The 22677-nt window shown below is 44.5% G+C and overlaps 1 protein-coding gene across 1 annotated transcript in view; it reads right to left on the bottom strand.

Moving 5' to 3' along the window:
* LRMDA (leucine rich melanocyte differentiation associated) overlaps positions 1–22677 on the bottom strand; it is a 1099488-nt gene that overhangs the window by 472237 nt on the left and 604574 nt on the right. Inside the window, exon 5 of the mRNA XM_021673845.2 lies at positions 13819–13936. Coding sequence (XP_021529520.1) covers positions 13819–13936 — 118 coding nt within the window. The remainder of the gene's footprint in view (positions 1–13818; positions 13937–22677) is intronic.

The raw sequence follows: 22677 nt of genomic DNA, 5'->3' as shown, positions 1-22677 counted from the left end.
TGATGTTTACACTGATCTCTGGCTAAATGGTTAAACTTTTTCTAGAGACCATTCTAGAGTCATCATAAAACATCACTGCTTGAAGGACTTGAAGGTCTAGCCTAAAATACCTTTTTTTTTTTTTTTTTAACTAAAGGCTGTTTTTAAAAAGAATTGTTTCTCTTTACTGAGCACCTACTGTGTGCCAAGCACTGGTGTCAGATGTTTCTTATCTGTCATCACCGCCAAACTGCCTGCCAGGCATGATTATCTCTGTGACACAGATTGGAGAAGTTGGAGAAAGGAAGTGACTTGCCCAAGGTTACACCCCTTTAAGTGGTGGAGAAGGATTAGAACCCAAATCTTCTCAACACAAACTATCCTGCCTCTTTGACACACTCAGGGGGACTTAGCTTGGATTGCTCTTGTGCAGGGGCTATAATTAGTTGTCTGGTCCCAGTTGCTTGCAGGGTAAACAACGTCGGATAAACCCACAATGCTGTAAGTATTTATTACATTGCAACCCAGCTGCCAACTGTCTAACCATTTTAATAAAAAGCTATTTTCTAAGGTTTATGTTTTATTGCATGTATGACTCCCTTATTGGTTAGCATTTTGGAGTTGTGGAAAAGGTTATGAATTTAGAAACTGGCTGCATTCATATCATATTTAAAACTTAATGCTATTTTATTAAAGACATATGGGCCTCCAAAGTACACATATTAAATGTCATGTAAGAAAAGTAGCAGTTTAAATCATGGTCAAATTCATTTTTGACGTGACTCCTGAGGCTTCCCAAGATCTGAACTATTTCTTTGTAAATCTGGCAGTTTAACCACACTCATAAATCACTTTCAAAGCATATTATTTCTTAATTTTACTGCATTAGAGAGCGTTTGGCCTACACAGTGAACTGTTTGTAGCAGTTATGCGAACAAAGTTGCACATTTAGTCATATAATGTGCAAAGGAAGAGGGGAGGGAAAGCAAAGAAGGAAAAGCTTTTCATTCTTTATTCTGTTTACTCACCCTGTTCATTTTTACCTAAGCAAACACAATTCATATTTTCAGCTTAGGCCTCTGGCATCTAAAAGTCTAGAGGCTGCACGTCGGTCTGGAGGCTCTTCTGAACACAAAGAAGAAAAAAATAATTTGTAATCTAATCTTCTCCAAAACATCCCAGGACTAAAAATGAGAATGAGTACAGAAATTAGAATCTCTCTTTCTCTTTCTCTAACATTAAATGGAACAGATTTTTTTTTAAGTTTCATAATATAGCATATGGCTGTTTTCTAATTGTCTAGAGAGCCAATATCTCAACCTTGGGTTTCAAAACCCTTCTGATGATGGGATAATATTCTTCAGACATGTGTAATGAGCTCCCAAATTTCACTCCCTAGTTTTTTTCATTTCACTCTGGGGGCAGAGGGACCTGATTCCAACGACAAATTTCAGAATCTAAACATCAGCCTTGATTTCCACATTCACCAAGGGAATTGGAGGATGATTAAGAGTGTTGAGTGCAAGGTCACTCAAATGAAAGGGCTTAAGGGCTCACTTCTGCACCATGCATCCTTTCCTGCATTGGTCCTGTGTGGAGACCTCCCTGCTCCACAGCTGTCCAGAGGGCAGCTGCACCTTCATCCTCCTGGTTCTATCAGTGGCGAGGAACCTCCCATCCGCCATTGCCATGCTTACTTCTCCTGTGCCTCCGTCTGCCCTACTGCTTCCCTCTACCATTCCCACAAAAACAAAACGGTCTCATGCGGTGGCTGGGGAGATGCCCAAGCCTAGGAGCCTGGACCTCCCCAGGATGAACATGAGACCTTCCTTCCCTTTCACATTCCTTTCTTTCAAGTGTTTTACTCTCACTAGTAAGTAGATGCCTCATAAGAGCATTAGAAGTATTTCATTTAAGGATAAATTCCAGAAAACTCAGTTAAGTCACCAGAAATAGAGGGGCAATGCCCACTGCTATGAACTGAATGTGTACCCCCAAATTCACATGTTCAAGCTCTAGCCTGCAATGGGACTGTACCTGGAGATGAAATCTTTAGGAGGTAATTAAGGTTAAATGAGACCCTAACCCAATAGGACTGTGGCTTCATCAGAAGAGAAAGTGATCTCCTTCTCTTTCTTTACTTTCTCCACCATGAGTGGAGGGCACAGTGAGAAGATTGCCACCTACAAGCCAGGAAGAGAGCCCACACCTGAACCCAACCATGCTGGCACCCCGACCTTGAACTTCCAGACTCCAGCACTGTGAGAAAATGCATTTCTGTTGTGTAAGCCATCTAGTCAGTGGCATATTGTTAATGGTATCCCAAGCTGAGTAAAGTACCCCCCAATCTCAAGCCACAATCACCTTCCCCACATTCACCCACACAACTTGATGACACGGCAATGCCACAAAGAGTCCTTTTAAGTTGAAATTACATGACTAAGAACACTAGCTGCTCCTGATGCTTTAGACCAGAGCCTGCATTAGCTCCTGCCACAGATTATCTCATTTAATCCCCCAACAGACTTGAAAGAAGGCATTGCATTCCCTGTTTTAATAGAGAAACTAGTAACAGGAGGTAGAAGTCCAGCCTCTAATCCAAACCTAAACATTACCCTGAAACTTGGAGTGGGCCCAGTCCTCAAATGGAGCAGCAAATCCAACGACAGCTCATGAACAAATTAAGAATCCCGTTTTCCATGGAACTCCATAGCTACGATAAATGCAGATTTTAAACCTCCCCACAAAAACAGCTGGAGGCAACTCCTTAAATCGTGTCAAGAACAAAAGTAAAGACTGGGGAGTAGGGAGGAGTGAATAACAGTGGGCCCAGTAAAATATGGGACAGGTCACCGAGCCAGATAGCCTCTGTGACAATTCAAAATGCTCAACAACAAAAAAAGAAGAGGTGACCCACTTCTAAATTTCACTCATGAGCTAAAAGCTTCATAATGTAGAAGCCCCACTAAAAATTCCCCACTTCCAAAAAAGAAAAAAAAAAAGACAGCTTTGGAGCCTAGGCAGAGTATTAGTTCACTGTTGAAATAATGAGTTATAATTCAGGTAATGTAGCTCAAAATTTACTGCCATATTTTAAAATGCACATGAAAAATAAAATTATCTTAAAATGTCCTTGGTGACAAGGCTGTGCGTAATTGCTATCACTGACAATGGCGTTGAACTTAGCTAAATTAACATCAAAGGAAGCCCCAATTACAGAGCATCTGCACGTTATTGATGGTGCCCTGCCTGTTCATCTAAGACACTCTATTGTAAGGAGCAGAAAAGCAAATAGAAGGACTAATTGTAGCACCAGCCTTCAGGGACCCCAAGGGCAGGCCTTCCCTACCATACTTGTAAAATGCCACTTCTCCTGGTCAGAGTGACAAAGAAGATGCATTTGGAATCAGAGTGTGTACATAGGCTCCAGAAGGAAGCTATGGTGACCGCAGGTGAGCAAAACAACTGCTAGACAAAAACACACTTCCCAGAGGGTTATAACAAACTCCCAAGCCGGATCCAACAGCTGTCCGGGAACTTGGGTGTTCTGGAGGTATTGATGAGGAGAAACAGGCTCTCTAGAGAAACAGGAAACAAAGACATTCTCTTTGCTCCTCAATGAACCATTTGGGGTAAAGGGTGCCTCTATGGGCAGAGATAATTTCTTTTGAAATGAGAAGCTCCTCTCCTGTGAGCATCTGGCCCTCACTGAGTCTGCAGGATGAAGGAGGGGAGTACCGTTACTTGTGTGCTACCTCATGCTGGTACTTGCCTGGACATAACTGTTTAACACTCCTCCAAAGGGTACCCTGAAAAGTACATATCAGCCGCATTCAGATGAACATCACATTTTTCTTTCTAACTTTGTGAAGACTTTTAACTCTGTTCTGGTTGGACACCCTAAGGCAGGAGTCTCCTACCCAAACCCCTAGGCTATGGACCAGTACTGGTCTGTGGCCTGTTAGGAACCAGGCCACACAGCAGGAGGTGAGTGGCCAGTGAGTGAGCATTACCGCCTGGGCTCTGCCTCCTGTCAGATCAGTGGTGGCATTAGATTCTTATAGGAGCTCAAACCCTACTGTAAACTGTGCATGTGAGGGATCTAGATTGCAGGCTCCTTATGAGAATCTAATGCCTGATGATCTGAGGTGGAACAGTTTCATCTGGAAAATCCAGAAATCATCCCCTGCCCCTGCCCCCAGTCTGTGGAATAATTGTCATCCACAAAACTGGTCCCTGGTGCCAAAAATGTGGGGGACTGCTGACCTTTTGTTATCTTACTACTATCCTGTCCACAACTTTGCTTTTGGGAACAACAAAAATATCAGGTAACTGATAAGCACTGGAAACATTCCTTCATCATTGAGCTTACAGAAGTTTTCTTTTACATTTTCTTCTTAAAATTTGCTCTTCTTGTCTGCTATTACCTATAGTAGTGAGCAGTTTGGAAACAGCCAGAACTCCAGAGCAGAATATGGGGCCATGCCATTCTTGTTTTCCCCTTCTTCCTTAGCCATGGAATTGTAAATGCATGCACCTGTCATTGAAGATAGCTTCAGAACAGTGTTCATGATGTTTCTCTAGTGGCCTGGCATCTGTGTGGTTGACCCTCTGCCACCATCTTGCAGGTTTCCCTGCCTTCAAGGGTATATAATGGCTTGAGAGTTCAGTCTCTAGGCTCCTACAATCTGATGTTTCCATGGGCCCAGAAGGGACTTTCTAAGCAAGACAGAGCTCTATTAAGCTGCGGAGTTCAGGAAAGATGATAGCAAGGCCCTGGTCCAATGGAGGCGAGGGGATGCTGAGGCTATCATGATCCTCCTTTCACTCATACATCAGTCACTGGCCTTTTTTCCCGTTCCTAGACAAGTTGCCCCTGTATTCTCAACTCATTCTTCTTCATCACTAGCCTAGAATCACCAAGCTGAAAGCAAAGAATTGATAGGGGTGGGTTAGAGGATGAAGAAAAGCATGTGGAGGATTCGTCAAGCTCACCCATGCACCCATAGCTGAAGAAGAGCAGCCAGCCCTGCCCTGCAGCTGTGCACAGAATCCCAGGCAATGTTGTTTTTAAATGTGGATAACTTTAAATCAGAACCCTAGCTCTACTCTCCAAGAACCCAATTTCTTAAGAAAGCATCTTTATTTTCCTCTCCACCTCCCTCTTCTCTTTCCTTTCAAACTTAATTTTTAAAAATAATGATAAAAAGAAACTACATTGCAAAAACAAAATGCCAAAAATCTTTTTCCAAAGTAGATCAAGAAAATGTCAAGCTGGTAATGTGCAGATTACAGACATAATTGGCTACTAGGGCTCCATCTCAATCATTGCCAGGGATCACGTGAATGAGGGCTCTTTATGGCTCAGTTAAGAAGCCTTAAATTTACTCCTTAAAACTAAACAACGAAGACCATAAGGGACAGGGGCTTTGAGGTAAGAACATGTCAAAGAACATTTTGGAAATGTTGTGAACTCACTATAAGGGGGTCACTAGTGGGTCTCTGACAGCCATTGGCTGTCTCCTTGCTCCAGCATCAGAACTACTCACTCGTACATGGATCCATCTCTGCCATCCCAGAGCTTCTTTAGACACAACTCTCTAACCTCTGTAGCTGCCTGAGCACTGATACTGGGCTGGGTGCTGGGAACACTGTGGCAGTCTCAGACCAGTGCCTGCTGTTGCACAGATTTCCAAATCACCAAAGCACCTGCTCTGCACAGAGCTCTAAGGCTCCCTCTCCCAGATACCCAGGGACGCAAACATATACCTGCCCAGACTTTTTCCCACTTCAAACTCTGCCAAGGTTCCTCCTCACCCTCAGGGGAAATCATAAACCTGACCAAACTCATAGAGAGTCCTCCACAGCCTGGCTCCTACAGTTCTTTGCCTAGCCCATGCATTTCACCAACATAGGTTGTGGGGAGTCATCACAGGGTCAAAATTGGAAATCACAAAGTTACTTCTGGCTGCCTTCTATCTCTTGGTCTTTCTGCTCTTTTGCCCCTGCCTTCCATCATAAATGGATGCCTTGTTAATGAAATGTAAGGGATACAGTGTGAAGAGCACAGGCTTTGAATTTGACTTTTTCCCCCTGAAGTAATATAAAGCAAACAGGGGAAAGAACATGAGTTTTGGGGCCTAGGAAGACCTGGGGGAAAAAAGGACCTGGTTCCAGCTTGCTCTGTAATTTTAGGTAATATTTATAATTTATCTGATTGTCAGCTTCTTCATTTGTAGATTCAAGGTTAGGGAGAAAATTAGAGATAAAATTGTTAAGCAGCTGGTACAATAGCTAGTAGACAGTGACTACTTAATGCATGTTCTTCTAACTCACATATCAGGGAAGTTTCTGTGCATCTAATAATGTACCACTAGGCAGTCAGTCGACCTCTAGGCTGGCCCTGATATCCTAATTAGTTAAGTACCCAGAAAGCCTACAGTAGTCAGTGCTGTGGCACCAACAACTGCCACTAACCTCACAAAACTCCAAGTTGTGTCCAAGTTAAGAGCCCTGGTTCAACGGCCAGAGATGCAGCAGAGGTAGGGTGCGCTGATGGGATGGGCTGCCAATATTACTCAGGTTTCTGCAGCACACTACTGCTCAAAATCTAAGTGGCTTATTACAAGCATTTCTTTCTCATGCAGAGGTCTGTGGTTGGCTGGATGTTTGCAGGCCTCAGGTCAGGTTCAGGTCTGGTCAATGTGCCTCTCATGTTGTTTTCATAGCAAATGGCAGACGTGTGAGAGCGGTGAGTGGAAACACATGGTGCTGCGTAAGGCCTTGGCCCAGAATTGTCATGCTGTCACTTCCACTCACATCCCATTGGCCAAGGAGTCACATGGCCAAGGCCAAAGTCAATGGAATGGGGAAGTGTATTCCTCCCTTAGATGGGGAAGCATGGCAAGGGCAGAGAGAAAGGAAGGGTTTTAGACAAACAGTGTAATCTACCACACTTCTCCGAGTTGTTGTGTTTCAGAGGCAGGACAAAGTATCCTAGGGTTATTAATCTTATTTCCAACACTTAAAATGTGCTGCTTACTTCCATGATCCTCTTAACACATATCTGTCCAAGCATCTTTGGACAGCAGTGAGCATGTAGGAGGCTAAAAGGAGGAAGAGGGTGAAGCTGAGCTGTTGAGGTGCTGGACAAGCCAGAGGCTTCATCAGGGACACAGCAACATCCCCCAGGTACTGGGCTTCATTGACAGTAGTCTCTATGATGTGCTCAGCACCTGGCAAGGCCCCTGGGACTCCTGGGAGTGCCCCTGAAAGGTCTGCTACCACCTTCCTTCTTTCCATTGTCGATTTTGGTTCTCCATCCATAGGGTTTCACCAGCACACCCGTGACATGGTTTTCCTGCAGTGCTCTATTTTTTATTTCAGAGCGTTGCTACCCAAATGCAAGGCTACTGAGGTGTCTCCAAAGAGCAATACTCCAGAAGCATTTACTTGTGACACAGGATGCCATGGTGCTATAAATGGAGAAATAAAAATCCTTAAGTGATCCTCCCTCAAATGAACGTGCAAACTGTGAAATGAGGAATAAGGTTGAAAAAACAAACAAACTGCAAATGTTTGGCTCCCAGAGTTGTTTTTGAACATACCGTCTAAGTATTTTCTAAAAAGAAAAAAAAAAGTTAATTAAAAATTTTTCCTCTCTTCAAAATTTACTAGAAAGCAACTGAAAATAGAATCTGAATGTGTCGCTAGACAAGAAACATCTGCATGAAACAGAAAAAAAAATCATAAAAACATGAGCACATTCAGGTAGTTGGAAATATCCAGAAAATCAACCAATATTTGTAATTTTTTAAAAATATTTAGCACTGTGAAGAACTTTCAAAACATATTGGTTGATTGCCTGTTGAACTGAATGTACTTGTGATTTATAGTATTTATTGACAGGTATGTCCTGGCTCTCTATAAAATAAATATTCTTGAAAATATTGAATATAGAGTAAAGGACAGTAACTGTAATAAAGCTAGAACTAGTTTCTGATAGCCTTTTAAGCATTTGCAATTTGGCTACATGGGAGTAACAGACGATATCAAAGACATACGCAGTGTAGTTTATAACAAGGTAGCACCTAGTAAAGAGCTAGACTAGCCATACGAAGCAATTACGTGCAGCAAAGCAACTAGGTGCTAAACTAGTGCTCCTTTAGGTATAGACAAAAAATACAACAGCAGCAAAGACAAGGAAAATTTCATTTTAACTACACACAGACTTGTGGGTACCCCAACGTGTTGCATGAGAAAAGCTACTTACTTCCTAAAAGCCCTAATATGAGCAGGTGGGTTCAAAGAGGAGGACTTCAGTACCATCCCGAGTGATGGGGAACACACAGCTTCAGATCACACCCTTGCTTCCCCCTGAAATGCCACCCAATGGAAAAGCCAAGCCATGGGGATTGTGGTGGCGGTAGGTTTTCCCATCATAAATAACCCAGGAAAATCCTTCGGAAAAACAAATACGATGCCTGGAATCTGTCTTTTCTGCCAGCGTACAGGTTGCAATTATCACACTGTATAAAGGCAATGGTTTCTTTCCTGCCTTTCCAGGTAACCATGTTGACTGAAGTAATTAGAACATGTACAACCTTTTCATGATGGATCTTCCAATATGCTCTACTGTTCATGTTTCATTCCTTTGATGAGTATTGACTGAGCCCCTGATATAGACTAGGTTCTAGAGATACAGAAATAAACAAAATACAAGGTTCCTGCCCTCATGGAGCTGGCACCCCAGGGGCGAGCAGCTTCCTCATCCCAACAAGAAGCCGGCTTCCGTGTGAATCATTCCCTGTCTTTATCCTAGGGAGCATTTCGCACAGAAATCCAAAATCACAGACAAAGATGGAAGAAACTAAAGGTATCCAGGGGACTTAGGACCTAACTCCAAGTGTCAAGGGCAGGACTGTGTATTTGGGTCTGAGGATCACCTGCTCCCGTGAATACCCAGGCTACCCGTGGGAGCAAGTGATCCTCAGACCCAAATAGTTTCCAATTTTCAGTTTAGCGGAAAAGAATAAGAAAGACTTCTAGAAGTTCATGTATCCCAAAGTTTATTTCTTCAATACAGGGCATATCCCTCCCTCTCCTTCCTTCTCTCTAACACGCACACACACATACACACACACACACAATAGCCCACCCTCTCAAATATTCAAAGGTAGGCACACACACAAATATACAAGCTACAACGAACTTCACAAATACACAAACTACACATGATGGGAAAATCCATTGTTCCCACATAAAGAAACAAGTGACAGGTCTTCAAGGACACCTCACTACTCACAAACATGTTTATTACCACATCTGGCCCATGAGAGGATGGACACTAATGCAAGCAAAACACAAGCGTCAAAGCACTTTCTAATGTTGGCTGTGGTTCTCAGCTGCCCTCCCCAGGCTTCTTCAAGGTTCTGAAGATTAAACAGTTGGTAGCCAACTTTGTACACACGCCTGTAAACAAGAGGGCTCAGCTTTAAATAATTATGTCAAAGGAATGACAACTGTGCTCTTTGCCAGAACAGGGATGAATAATTACAAAGCCAGGACATAATTAAGCAATCTGACTGTCGGATTTTTGAGCTGTCTCTCTGATGTGCAGAGCTGGCGAGCCCACTACACGCGTCCTCCTGGACAGGCCTTTGCACCCCTTTGATCTATGTTTTCCAGTGCACTGAGGGGGTCCACAGTCTGGTTACTAGAGAGCTCTTTCTTTGGAGACCTGAACCTTCTCTGTATCCAGTGTGGTGTTCTCTGTATTAAGAATGGCATGATTCAACGGCCAATATTTGATAAAGTTTTATATATATATATATATATATATATATATATATATATATATATAATATATTTTAATTTGGGGAAATGACAAAGCCTAGCTGTTGCAGGTCCATCAACTAATAACACATACACATACACACACACACACACACACAGAGACAGAGAGAGAGAGAGAGTCTGGAAGCATCCATTGTAGCATCAGCTATCACTTCCTAATGAATGACAGCATCTTTCTGTACAACAGTCAGAGCTCAGACAGGAGGCAGCTTTGAAACAACAAAAGCCAAAAGGCAGCAACAGAGGAGAGATGTGTCATGATGGGAGAAAGTGAGTGAGGACTTGCACTCAAGCGCCAGTGCCTGCCAAGTACCCAATCAGGCCTCTGAGACACCGGGCCTTTATCACCTCCTGGATGGTTCTGCATTTGCGTCAGCCGAGAACACCCAGACTACCCGTTCCCTACCTCCAAGGCAAGGGCTGTGATTGGAGAGGCATTTCCCATTCTCCCGAATACTTTATGTCAGGAATAAAATGAAAACAGCTCCCCAAATCATGGCTGCCTTAATCATCCATCAGCACATTCTGCTGAATAAGCACAACAGGCCTTGGCTGCCCTGGAAAGGACAGAAGCCAGCTTGAGATTCTGATTCCATCATGAAAAATAGGTCTTCCCTGAGTGTGCTCAGCACAGCAGCAGCAACACATGGAAAGGAAATCTCTCGCCACTTAGAAGCTGGCTCTGGTGTACACAGACCTCCCAGAACATGCGTATGTATATATATACACAGACACAGAGTGGTTATACACACCTGCATGGGAACAAACATATGTCTGTACACATAGTGAACAGGTGACAACCAGCCTTTTTAATGCCAATTCAGTAATTCAGAAAGAAGCTCATTTAGCCTTTTTCTTTCTACAAGAAAAGTACCACTGCATATCTCTGAAAATAACAGACAAAAGGGAACTGCCTGCCATTCAATGTAGGCATCCAGTTCTAGATGAAATCAAGAACACAGAAGAATCATCCTGAGCACTAGAAGAATCATGGCATAAATTGAACACTTAACGGGAAGCCCAGACCCCTGGGGGTTCTGGTCCCAATTCCATGAAGCCTCAGGAATTGTACCTTCTCCCCAGCACCCTCATCCGTGAAATGGGAGCACAGACTAGGTGATTTCTAAGTCCTCTTTGGTTAGGAAATCATGTGACTACAGGAAGAACCAAGATCCCCATAATTTATAAGAGTACTTTTGTCTCTCTCCTCAAATAATTAACAGGTATTTTTTTTAACTTTTGTTTTAGGTTTGGGGGTAAAAATGCAGGTTGGTTATATAGGTAAACTTGTGTCATGGGGGTTTGACGTACAGATTATTTCATCACCCACGTACCAAGTCTAGTACCCAATAGTTATTTTTTCTGCTCCTCTCCCTCTTCCCAACCTTCACCCTCAAGTAGGCCCCCATGTCTGTTGTTCCCTTCTTTGTGTTCATGAGTTCTCATCATTTAGCTCCTACTTATAAGTGAGAACATGGGGTATTTGGTTTTCTGTTCCTGTGTTAGTTTGCTAAGGATAATGGCCTCCAGCTCCACCCATGTTCCTGCAAAAGACATGATCTCATTCTTTTTTATGACTGCATAGTATTCCATGGTATATATGTGTCACATTTTCTTTATCCGGTCTGTCACTGATGGGCATTTAGGTTGATTCTCTGTCTTTGCTATTGTGAATAGTCCTGCTCTGAATATCCATGTGTATGTCTCTTTATGATAGAACAATTTATATTCCTTTGAGTATATACTCAGGAATGGGATTGCTAGGTCAAATCGTATTTCTGTTTTTAGCTCTTTGAGGAATTGCCATACTGCTTTCTACAATGGTTGAACTAATTTACACTCTTAACAGGCTTTTTACAGCTTAATACAGTTAGTAAGGATATTGGAGTCAATCATACAAACATGAACTAATTCTAAATTGATTAGAAACTAATTGGGAACTCTGAAGAGCATTTCTGCTGATGTTGCTAATGACTCAGAAATAGCTAATGCTGGATTTTAAGGAGCCAGTCTCAGATGCTTTCAGAAGCAAGGAAGGATTTCGATTCCCCCCCAATCTCTATTCAACAGAATAGTCCTGGTCTTACTTGTTTTCTTCATTTAGACCTCAGGAGGTTTTGCTTGAACAAAGAGATCCACAGAGTAAATATTTAGTTCACTGTTCCAGGAGTAAGAAAGCAAAGAGAGAGGAGTGTGGGCCCAGTGGTCAGATGCAAGATAAACCTCAAGCTCCACAATTACTAGCCAGGTGACCTGCAGCAGCCCAGTTAACTTCTCCAGGCCTGAGTTCCCTCATCCATAAAGTGAGCCAATGACCCCTTCCTTCTACTATAGAGGGTGATGTGAATACTTGCAGAACTGTGCACCAAGAACCTTAGAATAATGGGGGGCAGGCATTGAGTGCCCCATTCAGACATGGTGGGTGCCACATTTATTACCCCTTCAGATTTTGAGTGACAAGGTAGAGCTTCCCACATCAAAGGCAATGAGCACAGGAGAAATACTGATCCACTCTGCACACAGGCATACACATGTATACAGATGTATCTAAGAAGGTGAGACATGTGGGCAGGTTATTTCTAATAACCCAGGATATTATAGAGTGTATTTGTTGTACTTTGGCTGGGTTTTGTCATGTTGGCCATCTCTGGACTATTTTCCCCAAAAACAAATAAAAAGAAGGCCAAGAAATAAATTATTTCATTTGGAAAAATTACAAAAGCTGGAATAACTAAAGGTGATTGTGTGCAATGTATCAAACCTGTGCCTTGATAGGGAGAACGGTTAACACTTTAATAGCTATGAAATGAATCACTCAATTAATTTCCCACATGCTGAAAGAGGTAACAATACATTTATCTGCCAGTATTATAACCTCCATATCATATATTTCCACAACTGCTAGCAATTTTATTCAGCATAAAGGGAAATAAGTTGTACCTCATGGATTCAGGGAAAGTGAGTGGCCTGAGGTCTGCTGCCGGCAGAGCAACTTGATGGAAGATGTTTCATTGTTCTGTTTTGTTTTTGTTTTTTCTCCCCCCTCCCCATCACCCTTAATCACTTCCAATGCACGTGCAGAGTGCTGTAAGTCAATAGTTGAGGATAAACTAGACCTCTAGGATATCAGTACCAGCGTTTTCAACACACAAGCTGCAATCTCATGGGAGGTGACTGCACAGCTCCACAGAGCCTCAAGGCGATGATGGTTCTCCAAGGAGGTCATCAGGGGTCATTGAGTTCATTCCCCAACCTATGGCTTCACTGAAGGACTCCCAACTCCTCTCAAAGAGACAGTCATCCTTGTCCTTAAAAAATCTCCTTGTGTCTGAATCCAGACCCCAAGCCAAATCTCCACTGCCTCATCAGAGCTGCTATTAGGATGACACCAAATTCACTTACAGGCTCAGCTGGTAAAGGAAAGGTCAGTAAACACCATTCTAATCAGCTCTGGAGAGATACATGTGGAGGGCATATGCCAGCCTAGGGACACATTGTCAGAAAACATCGCCTTCCACACTAACGATATCTCAGAGAGCTGTGGAGCCCTTGCCTGTGATGGAAGAAAATCACTCTTCCCTAGCATCCCTTTGGCAGTAAAAAAGTAAGGCCCCCTCTGAAATACCAGAAGAATCCCACCCACCCCAGAAGCCCACCCATGCCCAATGCTTTCCTCTTTCTTCTTTCTCAGCTGCAAACCTACAGAAGCCCCACTTAGGGAATATCTCCAAGAAGGAGACATGCAATCCCCTGCAGAACTTCACCATTGGGCTGTGCATAGTGCTGCTTTATTGGTCAAACAGGAAGATCCGATCGGAACTTAATCCTATTTCACATTTGGCCAACAATGTATCCATGGATGGCCCCTTCATGTGAGAGCTCAACTGCATTCTAAACATTCAGAGGACATTCTCCATGCCCTGGAGCGTAAGCACTGCCATGAGATCTAAATCCCTTGTGAAGAATAGGGAGTAGGCAGCTCACCTTGGGCTTCACCACCTTCATGAAGGCTCCTCTGACCAATGCCTCCTCTCGTTCTTGTCTGGTTACTTTCCGGGCATCCAGAAATTTCAAGTTGGGCAGCTTGTACAGAACAAAACATCTGGAAGACAAGAGTCAGAGATGACTCAGGAAGGTCTGAGTGGCAGCCTGAGAGACCCAGACAGCTTGTCTGATCTTCAAGAATCCACACTACCTGATCTTCCGGAGCTTAGACCTTGGCAGCTCCTCCTCTCTTCTTTCACAAAGAATGAACAAATCCTCCTTGGAGAAGTCAGAATGCTTCTGTGCTACACAGATGTACAACTATACATTAGAAGCACACACTAAGGGTACACTTGGCTCAAAGGTAAACACACATACATGTGGGTTAGCCAGTAGCACCCTATCAATGTATTCCCTTCTTTCCAGTCTGGAAAACACACTCCGTTTCGCTATATAGAAGTTCTCAGTAAAATCAACCTATAAATTGATTGTGCCCTTTACATCACTGTCATTCCTATGAGTCATCTGTATCATAGACAGTAATGACCTGCATGACTGTGGGTTAGAAGTGAAGAACACACGTAGCTGAGAAATGCTTCCTTGAGGAATCAGGCAGGGGTCTTAAGAGCTTTTTTCTCATCATCCCTTGATAATTCATGTGGTTATTTCCACACTTGCTAATCTATGAAGATTATCAAGGAGAAATAGGGGGAGTTAATTTCTAGGAGATATTAATGACCCAAAAAATGCTAGGTGCCCTCCATTTTCCGGGAAAAACTTCTTGGCATACATATGGAGTCCAGAAATAAGCCAATGGCTGCTAGTGTAATTAACTATCCTCAAATAGGTGTATATGGAGTTGACAATGATAACCACTTGGCCAGGGTATAGTTATATAAATGTACAAATAAATATGTAACAGGTATGCACATGTGTCTATATTTCTCCCTTGTCAAGGATAGTCACTAACCAAGATGCTTTCTGTCAAGTTCCATAGCCCACCAATCAAACAAGCTAATTGTTTCCACCCTATTCTGCTTAGCAAGAAGAGGTGAGTACCCAGTGTCAAAGAGTAATGGATTATCTCCAAGGGAATCTGCCATTTCCTCCCCACACCCAGCCTCCAAGCCTCATCTCCTATGAAGGTTTTTTGTACACCTCCAGCCCACATTGCTTTCCCCCTTCTCAGGACTCCTAGAATATGCTATCGGCAGCTTACAGTCTAACATTTTGTTGTTTTCTAATTGTTTTCTTGGTGTTCATTAATGTCCTTACCTAACCTGTAAGCTTCTTGAAGGCAGGGGCTAATTTCTTTGCTCTCTCTCTCACCACATCTTGAAAGCTGGCATTAGAATGGAGTCAATAACATACCAGTTTATTTCAGTTGCACAAATATTTCTTGATCTATGTGCCAGGCCTTAGGGATACAGAGATGATTACAACATGCTTCCTGCTCTCAAAGGTGTTCTCAGTGTAACAGCAATTGTACACTCACATGGAGAAATTAGGAATCAGCATAGCTAAGTGCCAAGATTGAGGTTTTCCACAGAGTGGTTACTGGAGCACAGAGAAAGGGGTCTACTGACGGAAAATGAGAAACAGGAAATCTCAAGTGGGCATCAAGGAACCACACCCCAAGGCAATCCCAAGCACCTACCTGCTCCTCAATGAGGATATTACTTGGAACAGTGTGCCTCCCTCCTTACTGAAGGCTTGAGTTCCCAAGACCACCTTCCACATTCGTAAGGTGGTCTCATTACTGGTGGCAGTAGCAGCCTGTCTGGAGCAATTGCTGCAAATACACCAGCTTCAGTAGAGGCTGCTTGCTCAGAGCTGGCAGGAGCCAGAAACAGGCGGGAGCCCCACGACCTCCTGAGTTGGTGGGGCAAGAGAGCCCCAGCTCCAGGGTGCAACTGTAGCCGCCCAGCTGCAGACCCAGGCATCCCTGTGCTCTAAGGGGCTTGGGAAGCCCCCTCTCCTGGCAGGCTTGGAAGTGTCTGCACCTGCTGCCTGGCCTCTCCCCATTCCCAACACCCACTCTAATTTCAGAGCAAAGTTGTGGCCACGCCCAGTCACTGTCACCATCTGACTGGGTGTGTACATACTCGGGGCAGTACTGAAATGCCAGTCACCTGTCACCTCAGCCCCCTCTGGACTTTGGGTGCTGACAAGCACAGAAGGAAGGCCAAGGGGCAGCTGAGAATAGCTCTGCATGAGCCTGCAGGCATCCCTTGGCACAAACAGCCTGGGCACCATAGGCACTGTGGATAGCAGGTTGATGGCTGGCAGCAAGAGTCAGATGGGCTCCTGGGTGGAAAGGGGTGTGTCCCCGGTGAAGCCCCACTGTCAGGCCAGGGATGGCCTAAAGCACAGGGCCTGGGCTGCCAGTTTCACAAACTGGACTAAAAACTTATGGTACTTTTTCTGGGCCTGCCTATGGCCACCATGGACCAATCAGCATACACTTCCATTCCTCTGAAGCCCATAAAAACCCCACATTTAGCCAGACTCAGGTAGATGATGGAACAACCTGTGGAGAGGAGCTACCCACTCTGGGTCTCCTCTCTGCTGAGGGTTGCAGAGACACTGAGATGACCTGCCTGCAGAAAGGAGCTACCCACTTTAGTTGTCCTGAGGGCTGTACTGTTGCTCAATAAAGCACCTCTTTGCCTTGCTTACCCTCCAGTTGTATGCGTCCTTCATTATTCCTGGATCTGGGACAAGAACTTGGGACCCACCAAATGGCAGGATTGAAAGAGCTGTAACACAAACAAGACTAAAACACATCCCCCTGCTCGCCACATTGCAGGCAATGAGAAGGAGAGAAGAGTTACGGGCCTTTGGGAAACCCAGACCTAATAGCTCCCCAAGCCAGGGCTGTGACACCCTCTTTGGGGCTTTGTGGTTCCTGGCATCTCCAAGCTACCAGGTGCTACTATGTTCCCCGGCACCTGCAGTGGAAGCCACTTGTGGTATGCCTGGTCCAGATGCAGCCTCACAGGGAGCTGGTGCCCATGCCGGTGCCTAGAATTGTCCAGCCACCACTGCCAACATGCCTGGCTGTGTGCAGTGGCCGGACCCCATGCTTGCTCCCTCATGTACCCCTCACTGCCCCACACCTGGCTCACCCTTGGTAGGCATGGGATCTCGACCGGTAGCATGAGTCACATGCAGTCTGCCAGTAGGCAGAACAAGCCCAGCGGGCCCAAGCAAAACTCAGGCAAAGGCACCACTAGCCACAGAGCTTTCCAGCTGATGAAGCAACACCCCAAGAATCTGGTGACATTATCACCAAGTGGCCTGCATATGCTTATCCAGGTAAAAGGCTTAGCTGACCACCCCAAAGTCAGAAAAAATAGTTTAGAGGTCTGCAGGAATAACCTTCATAGGACTCATTGTTGAAGTCAAAATACTATGAAATTCTTTTCCTCCTTCAGAAATGTCTACCCCATATCTGATGTTCTGAAATTTGACTCTAGCTACTTCCTGCTTCCTCCCTGGCCTCAATCTATTGCTTTCTTTCCTACCCTGGGTTCTCCCTTCCCTCTCCAAATACCAGCTAACTTCACTCAAAATCAAGAAAGTGCCACAAACGCATAAATATCTTTTATTTTCTTTCTTTTTTTTTTTTTTGAGATAGAGTCTTGCTCTGTTGCCCAGGCTGTAGAGCAGTGGCATGATCTCTACTCACTGCAACCACTGCCTCCCAGGTTCAAGCAATTCCAGTCTCAGCCTCCCGAGTCACTGGGACTACATGTGTGCACCACCACAACCAGCTAATTTTTGTATTTTTAGTAGAGACAGGGTTTCACCATGTTGGCCAGGCTGGTCTCAAACTCCTGACCTCAAGTGATCTGCCCACTGGGATTATGGGGGTGAGCCACCACCAAATATCTTTTCTATCCTCCAGTAGAGCTCCCACCGGCCTCAGTCAATGTCAGAGAAAACTTCTGACTTCTGCTTGTAGCAGAAGAGTCTTGATGACAACAGACTCTTTCAAATAAAGACATGTACAGACAGAAACAATATGTCAGGAGTGACGCGCAGGGAGTAAAGACACCCACTAAGTGTAGGGTGGGAAAAGATGAATATTCAGGTGAAGAAAACATCGGTATTAGAAAATCAGCCAATGTTTAACGATGGAGTGAAAGATGCCTTCACGGGGCTGGCAGGAACCACGATGACAACAGACCGCACATTGTCATTCTGCCTCACTTTGGATCACAGCCCTGAAATCAAAGGAGAAAGAGAGAAAAAGAGAGGTGCTGGCTTTTAAGCTAGTTAAAAATTTTAGATGACAAAGAGCTGCTGTTTTCAGATCACTCTTCTTACACAATCAAAGAGACAGCCTATGACACAGGCTGCCAGTCACCCCCTGAAATGAGGAATGACTTGACACTCATCCCAGGGGCCAGCCTGGGTTTCCAAGTGGTTGCTGCTTGGAGAGGTTTGAGGGATACTAGAAGGACTTGTTCCAAAGAGTTCCATCTGAGATTCAGCCCAGGGTCCAAAGTTCCTCCCATAGAGATGTCTTCTTTCATTTACTGACTCATACATTCACTCATTTAACAAATAATTATGGAACAGCTTCCACCTGTCAGGACCTGGGTCAGGTGCCAAGGTGAGGAGATGAGCAATCCGGAAGGTCTGTGCTCTCAGTGAGCTTCCATTCTTGCACAGTGGTTCTCAAACTTCAGTGGCCATCAGTATCCCCTGGAGACTTCTCAACACACAGATGGCAGGGCCCCATCCCCAGAGTTTCTGATTCAGTATTGCTGGAAGTGGGCCTGAAATTTACATTTCTAATATGTCCCCAAGTGATGCTGCTGCTGCTGGTCCTGCTGAGAACCAATGTCCTCGTGAAAATAACACCATGAGGAATGATAGCTTTGAAATGGGGAGGGTGGTGAGGCAGCAAAAAGTCTCCTTCCAGTTCTGCTAAGGGCTGCCCTGCCCCAGTGCTTGCAGTACACAAAGCCCAGCCAGTGGCCACCTCTGCCAGATCTTCCTGCCCCTTGGTGGCCTGGATGTGGCTCCAAACATTATTGCCAAGTGATAAGTCAGTGGGCTTCCTGCCTGCCTGTCCCTTCGTGGTCCTGGGAGATCTATTTCCCTTTGTTCTAGGTCATGTCAGGGTGTCAAAAGCTGCAGCTTCAATCCTGAGTGTAATACAAGTTTGCCATAAAAATACAAGAGAGGATTCCCGAAGCCACAGAATGAAGGCTTTTACAATATCAATTCAACCCTTGTAAATTTAATCCTGGGTTATTTGTTGCACCAAAATCTCTTTACTGTGATGTATTACTTAGTTACTGGGGTTATCACAGCCGTATCCTAAAGTTGCATAGTACATAAAACATTTCAGTTAACAATGCGGGAAGGTTAACTCCCCCAGATAACCTGCAATCACAAGGGCTAGTCCAGATGACATCCCTCTGTCAGCTTCCACGAGCTATTGATGGTTCAATCAGTTTGTTTTGAAGGTAAAGTACAACAAAAGGGCACTAAACTTATTCAGACTGTCAACAGGGGCTATCGGGAATGGGGTTTGCAGGTAAGTAATTCTGGGTGTTTTAAGGCTATTATCAAACAGCAATGGTTGAAGGAAGAGACAGCTACTAATAACACAGAAGGCAGCCATCATAAACCACTTTATGGCAGAAACCCCCATCTATAAATCCTGCGACACCCGGAGACAGCTTCAGATTTATAAAACTGCTTGTTAAGCCAGGGCACTGCTTAATGAAAAGAGATCCGTCTAAGTTCTAAGTCTCACGTCCCTAGCTCCAGAGGGCAACTCCAATTTTTCTGACCTTCTCAAGGTGGCTGCGGGAAAGCCCCCAGGGCTGGGGGGTGGTGATGGGGGGGTTGGTTAGAGTCAGAGGCCCTCTTGGCTGAGATACAGAAGGTGGGGTTATCAAGAGGAGGGCAGGGATCCTGGGAAGGTGCTTAAAGATCCATTTGTCTCTATCTGGAAACAGATTTCCTAAAACTGAGAGAACAGCACATCCAGCTTTTCAGGTCCTCTTTCTTTTCACATAGAATGTTCCATTTGCTTAAAGGACTCCTCTAAGGAGAGAGCTAAAACCGCTAGGAGGAGAAAAGGAACAGGAGAAAGACTTTTTTTTCTTTCCCTCCAAAATCAATTTTCTCTGCTCTAATCCCGACACTGGCATTTTTCATCCAGACCTCAAAGAAAGAGGAGGATGTACTTTCCTCGTGCCTGTAACTGTTATCCTCGGGGCAATGGCTGCTCCCCAGGAACACTGTGCAACCTCAGAAAAGCTCAGATGGGCCTCCATGGTCTGCAAATGGGGTTGGCTGCCATGTTTCTTTCTCTGAGACTCTATTCAAGAAATACCAAGTTTTCAGTTCTTGAGGGAACTGGGCGTGGGGTCATTGGAGTTTTGTTCGTTTTTAACATTTTCTGCCATTCATGGCATTCTACGCTTTTTTGCATTATTTCTTGCTGCCTTTTTGCTTCCATCCTTTGGAGGCAGGGAGACATGGTACAAGATACTGATGCCCTGCCTGGGACTCCTTAAGGCAGCCATGGGTGAGCTGTGAGCCGTTCTCAATCTTTCACAAAGCTTAATGGGATAGAGAAATCCGCCAACAAAACATCATGCTTCCTCACTGTTGACTAGATTACATTAACTCATTTAGCAACACTGCTTACCTCGTGCTGAGCAGAAACCCTGATCGACTGCTGAATGTATCTGTCTAATAATACTAATAAAGGTAGCAATGTCTTAAGGGCAGCCTATTTGAGAGACCAAAGCTTTTAAAGTATTAGGGATAAAAATAAAAAGAGGGGAGGTTTTTGTAACAAAAAGCCTGGGGACTCATAGCGTAGGAAAGAGGCCAGACTGAGGGTATCTTGCTCTGTGATCTCGGTTCAGTCTCTGCTGCCTTTCTGAGCCTCAGTTTCTCTATCTATGCAGTGAAGGGGATGGGCCAAATGATGTCTAAGCTTTCTCTGAATGTTACCTTGCTTGAATTCTACGTGGCCCAAAGCTGAATCATAATAAATACATCCATGTCGCCCTTTCTTGTTATTCCAATTTCCTTCTATAACCACCCGCAACATCTCCAAGAAAATGACGACTGTGAGAAAGTCAATAAAGACCAAAGAGTAATGAACAAACACTGTGAGTGGAATAACTGCAGATGCTCCGAGACATGACAATGATCTCACTCTAATGAGCCGAGGTGAGCTCACCTACAGCATTCATGAACGCCTGACAACTGGCAGAGGCCAGCTGATTTTCCTCACAGTTCACCGGCAGCATGTTTGAAGTCTCCGTGCAAACAATACACCCACAGGACAGACCAAGGCCCTCTACAGAGGGTAACCGGCAATTACTCTGTGGGCTTCTGTCACTTTGATCTCTGGGTCGTGACCTTTGCTTTCTTGTGATCTTCAAAGCCCAGATTGTAGATTAGCTGGAGAATGCTCGCTGGGTTATGTAAGCCACAAGTTTTACAGCTCCTATTCTGCTGGGAAATGGTGGCAGCCCAGAGCGACCAGAGGCAGAGGGTCCCTCCCTCCTTCCCTTTGACTGAGTGCTGCAGACACTGGGCAGGCCCCAGGGCTGCTCCGTGCAGGGGAACAAAGAAAGGGCGTCACGTTTTAAATAACTGAAAGTTGTAAGGAATACAGAAGGGCCTACGGGGAGGAGGGAGGAAGGCAAGGCCAACCAGAGACTGGAGTGGCAGGGGGGATGAGCAACAGAGGGTTCAGTGACAGAAGAAGAACTAAGAGACCACGAGACCAACTTCCTTATTTGAAAGGTAACTCCAGACTTCTCTACTGTTGACCTTCAGTCCATTGTTCTTTCTATAGCAAAAAGAAAAAAAGAGATTGCAAGGGAAGACAAGAAATAGACCATTCTGGGCACCCAACTTTCCCATATTGATTTGTTATTTTGACTAGTGTTGAAATCCACAAGGGGCTCCAAAGTGGTTTCTTAGTTAGCATGGTGGTCTCTCCGGCCAAGCCTTGCACCGCTGTTCTCTTCCTGCCCAAATCCTGGAGGCTGCTGATCATCACATTCGCCTCCATTCAACATTGATCCCAAAATAGCAGCATGGTGTGTACACGCCGAAAAGCAGACAGGTTTAAGCTCCTATAATAACAGGGCTGTGGACATTTCTCGGCCATGAACTATGATGAATGGAAAAGAGAAACCCCAGGCATGGTTCTGCTCCTGCCCCAGTGGGGCCAGGGCGCTACTCAACAACTTGGTAGTATGTTCATGCTCACATATAAGTTTAACGAGCCTGTTTTATGGTGGGGATGTGTGCCAAGAAAACCCAACTGGGTGCACAGGGGGTAAGTGAGGAAGTGAAAGGGGTGAATGTGGGAGGAGGGGAGGGAAGACTCCGCAGAAACTCAAGCTCCGTGATGCCATTTCCAATAACTACATAAATCGAGTCACTTCCCATTTCTGGTCCAGTGGCTGGCCACAAAGTGACCTAAAACTGGGCTGACCTCTTTGAAATCAACATCTCCCATGGAAACGAAACAACAGACACACGCGTTTTGATGTATGGCTGGGTGACATATTATAAATATTACATCACGTAACCACAGAGGATGCCAATCAATAAGAAATTTTTTCAGACAGCACTAAATGAACCATGGGTTCTTGCTTCTGAATACACTCCTTTAAGGCTCCTAGTATTGCTTAAATGATTAATAGAAGACATATTGTCAGAAAATGTACTTAAAGTGAAAAACAGTAAACTGTAGAAATATCATTCATTTTTAAGCAATTTTCTAGTGAAAATGTCACATAAATTTACATAGAGGCTTTACTATTAGGCTCTGGGTAACAGCTAGAAGGAAGGAAAACC

Source organism: Aotus nancymaae, unplaced genomic scaffold (assembly GCF_030222135.1).
Source record: "Aotus nancymaae isolate 86718 unplaced genomic scaffold, 86718_ANA_hifiasm-v0.15.2.pri h1tg000010l, whole genome shotgun sequence".
Classification (NCBI taxonomy): domain Eukaryota; kingdom Metazoa; phylum Chordata; class Mammalia; order Primates; family Aotidae; genus Aotus; species Aotus nancymaae.
The sequence above is the reverse complement of the archived record's forward strand: the minus strand, read 5'-3'. Positions and strand labels throughout refer to the sequence as shown.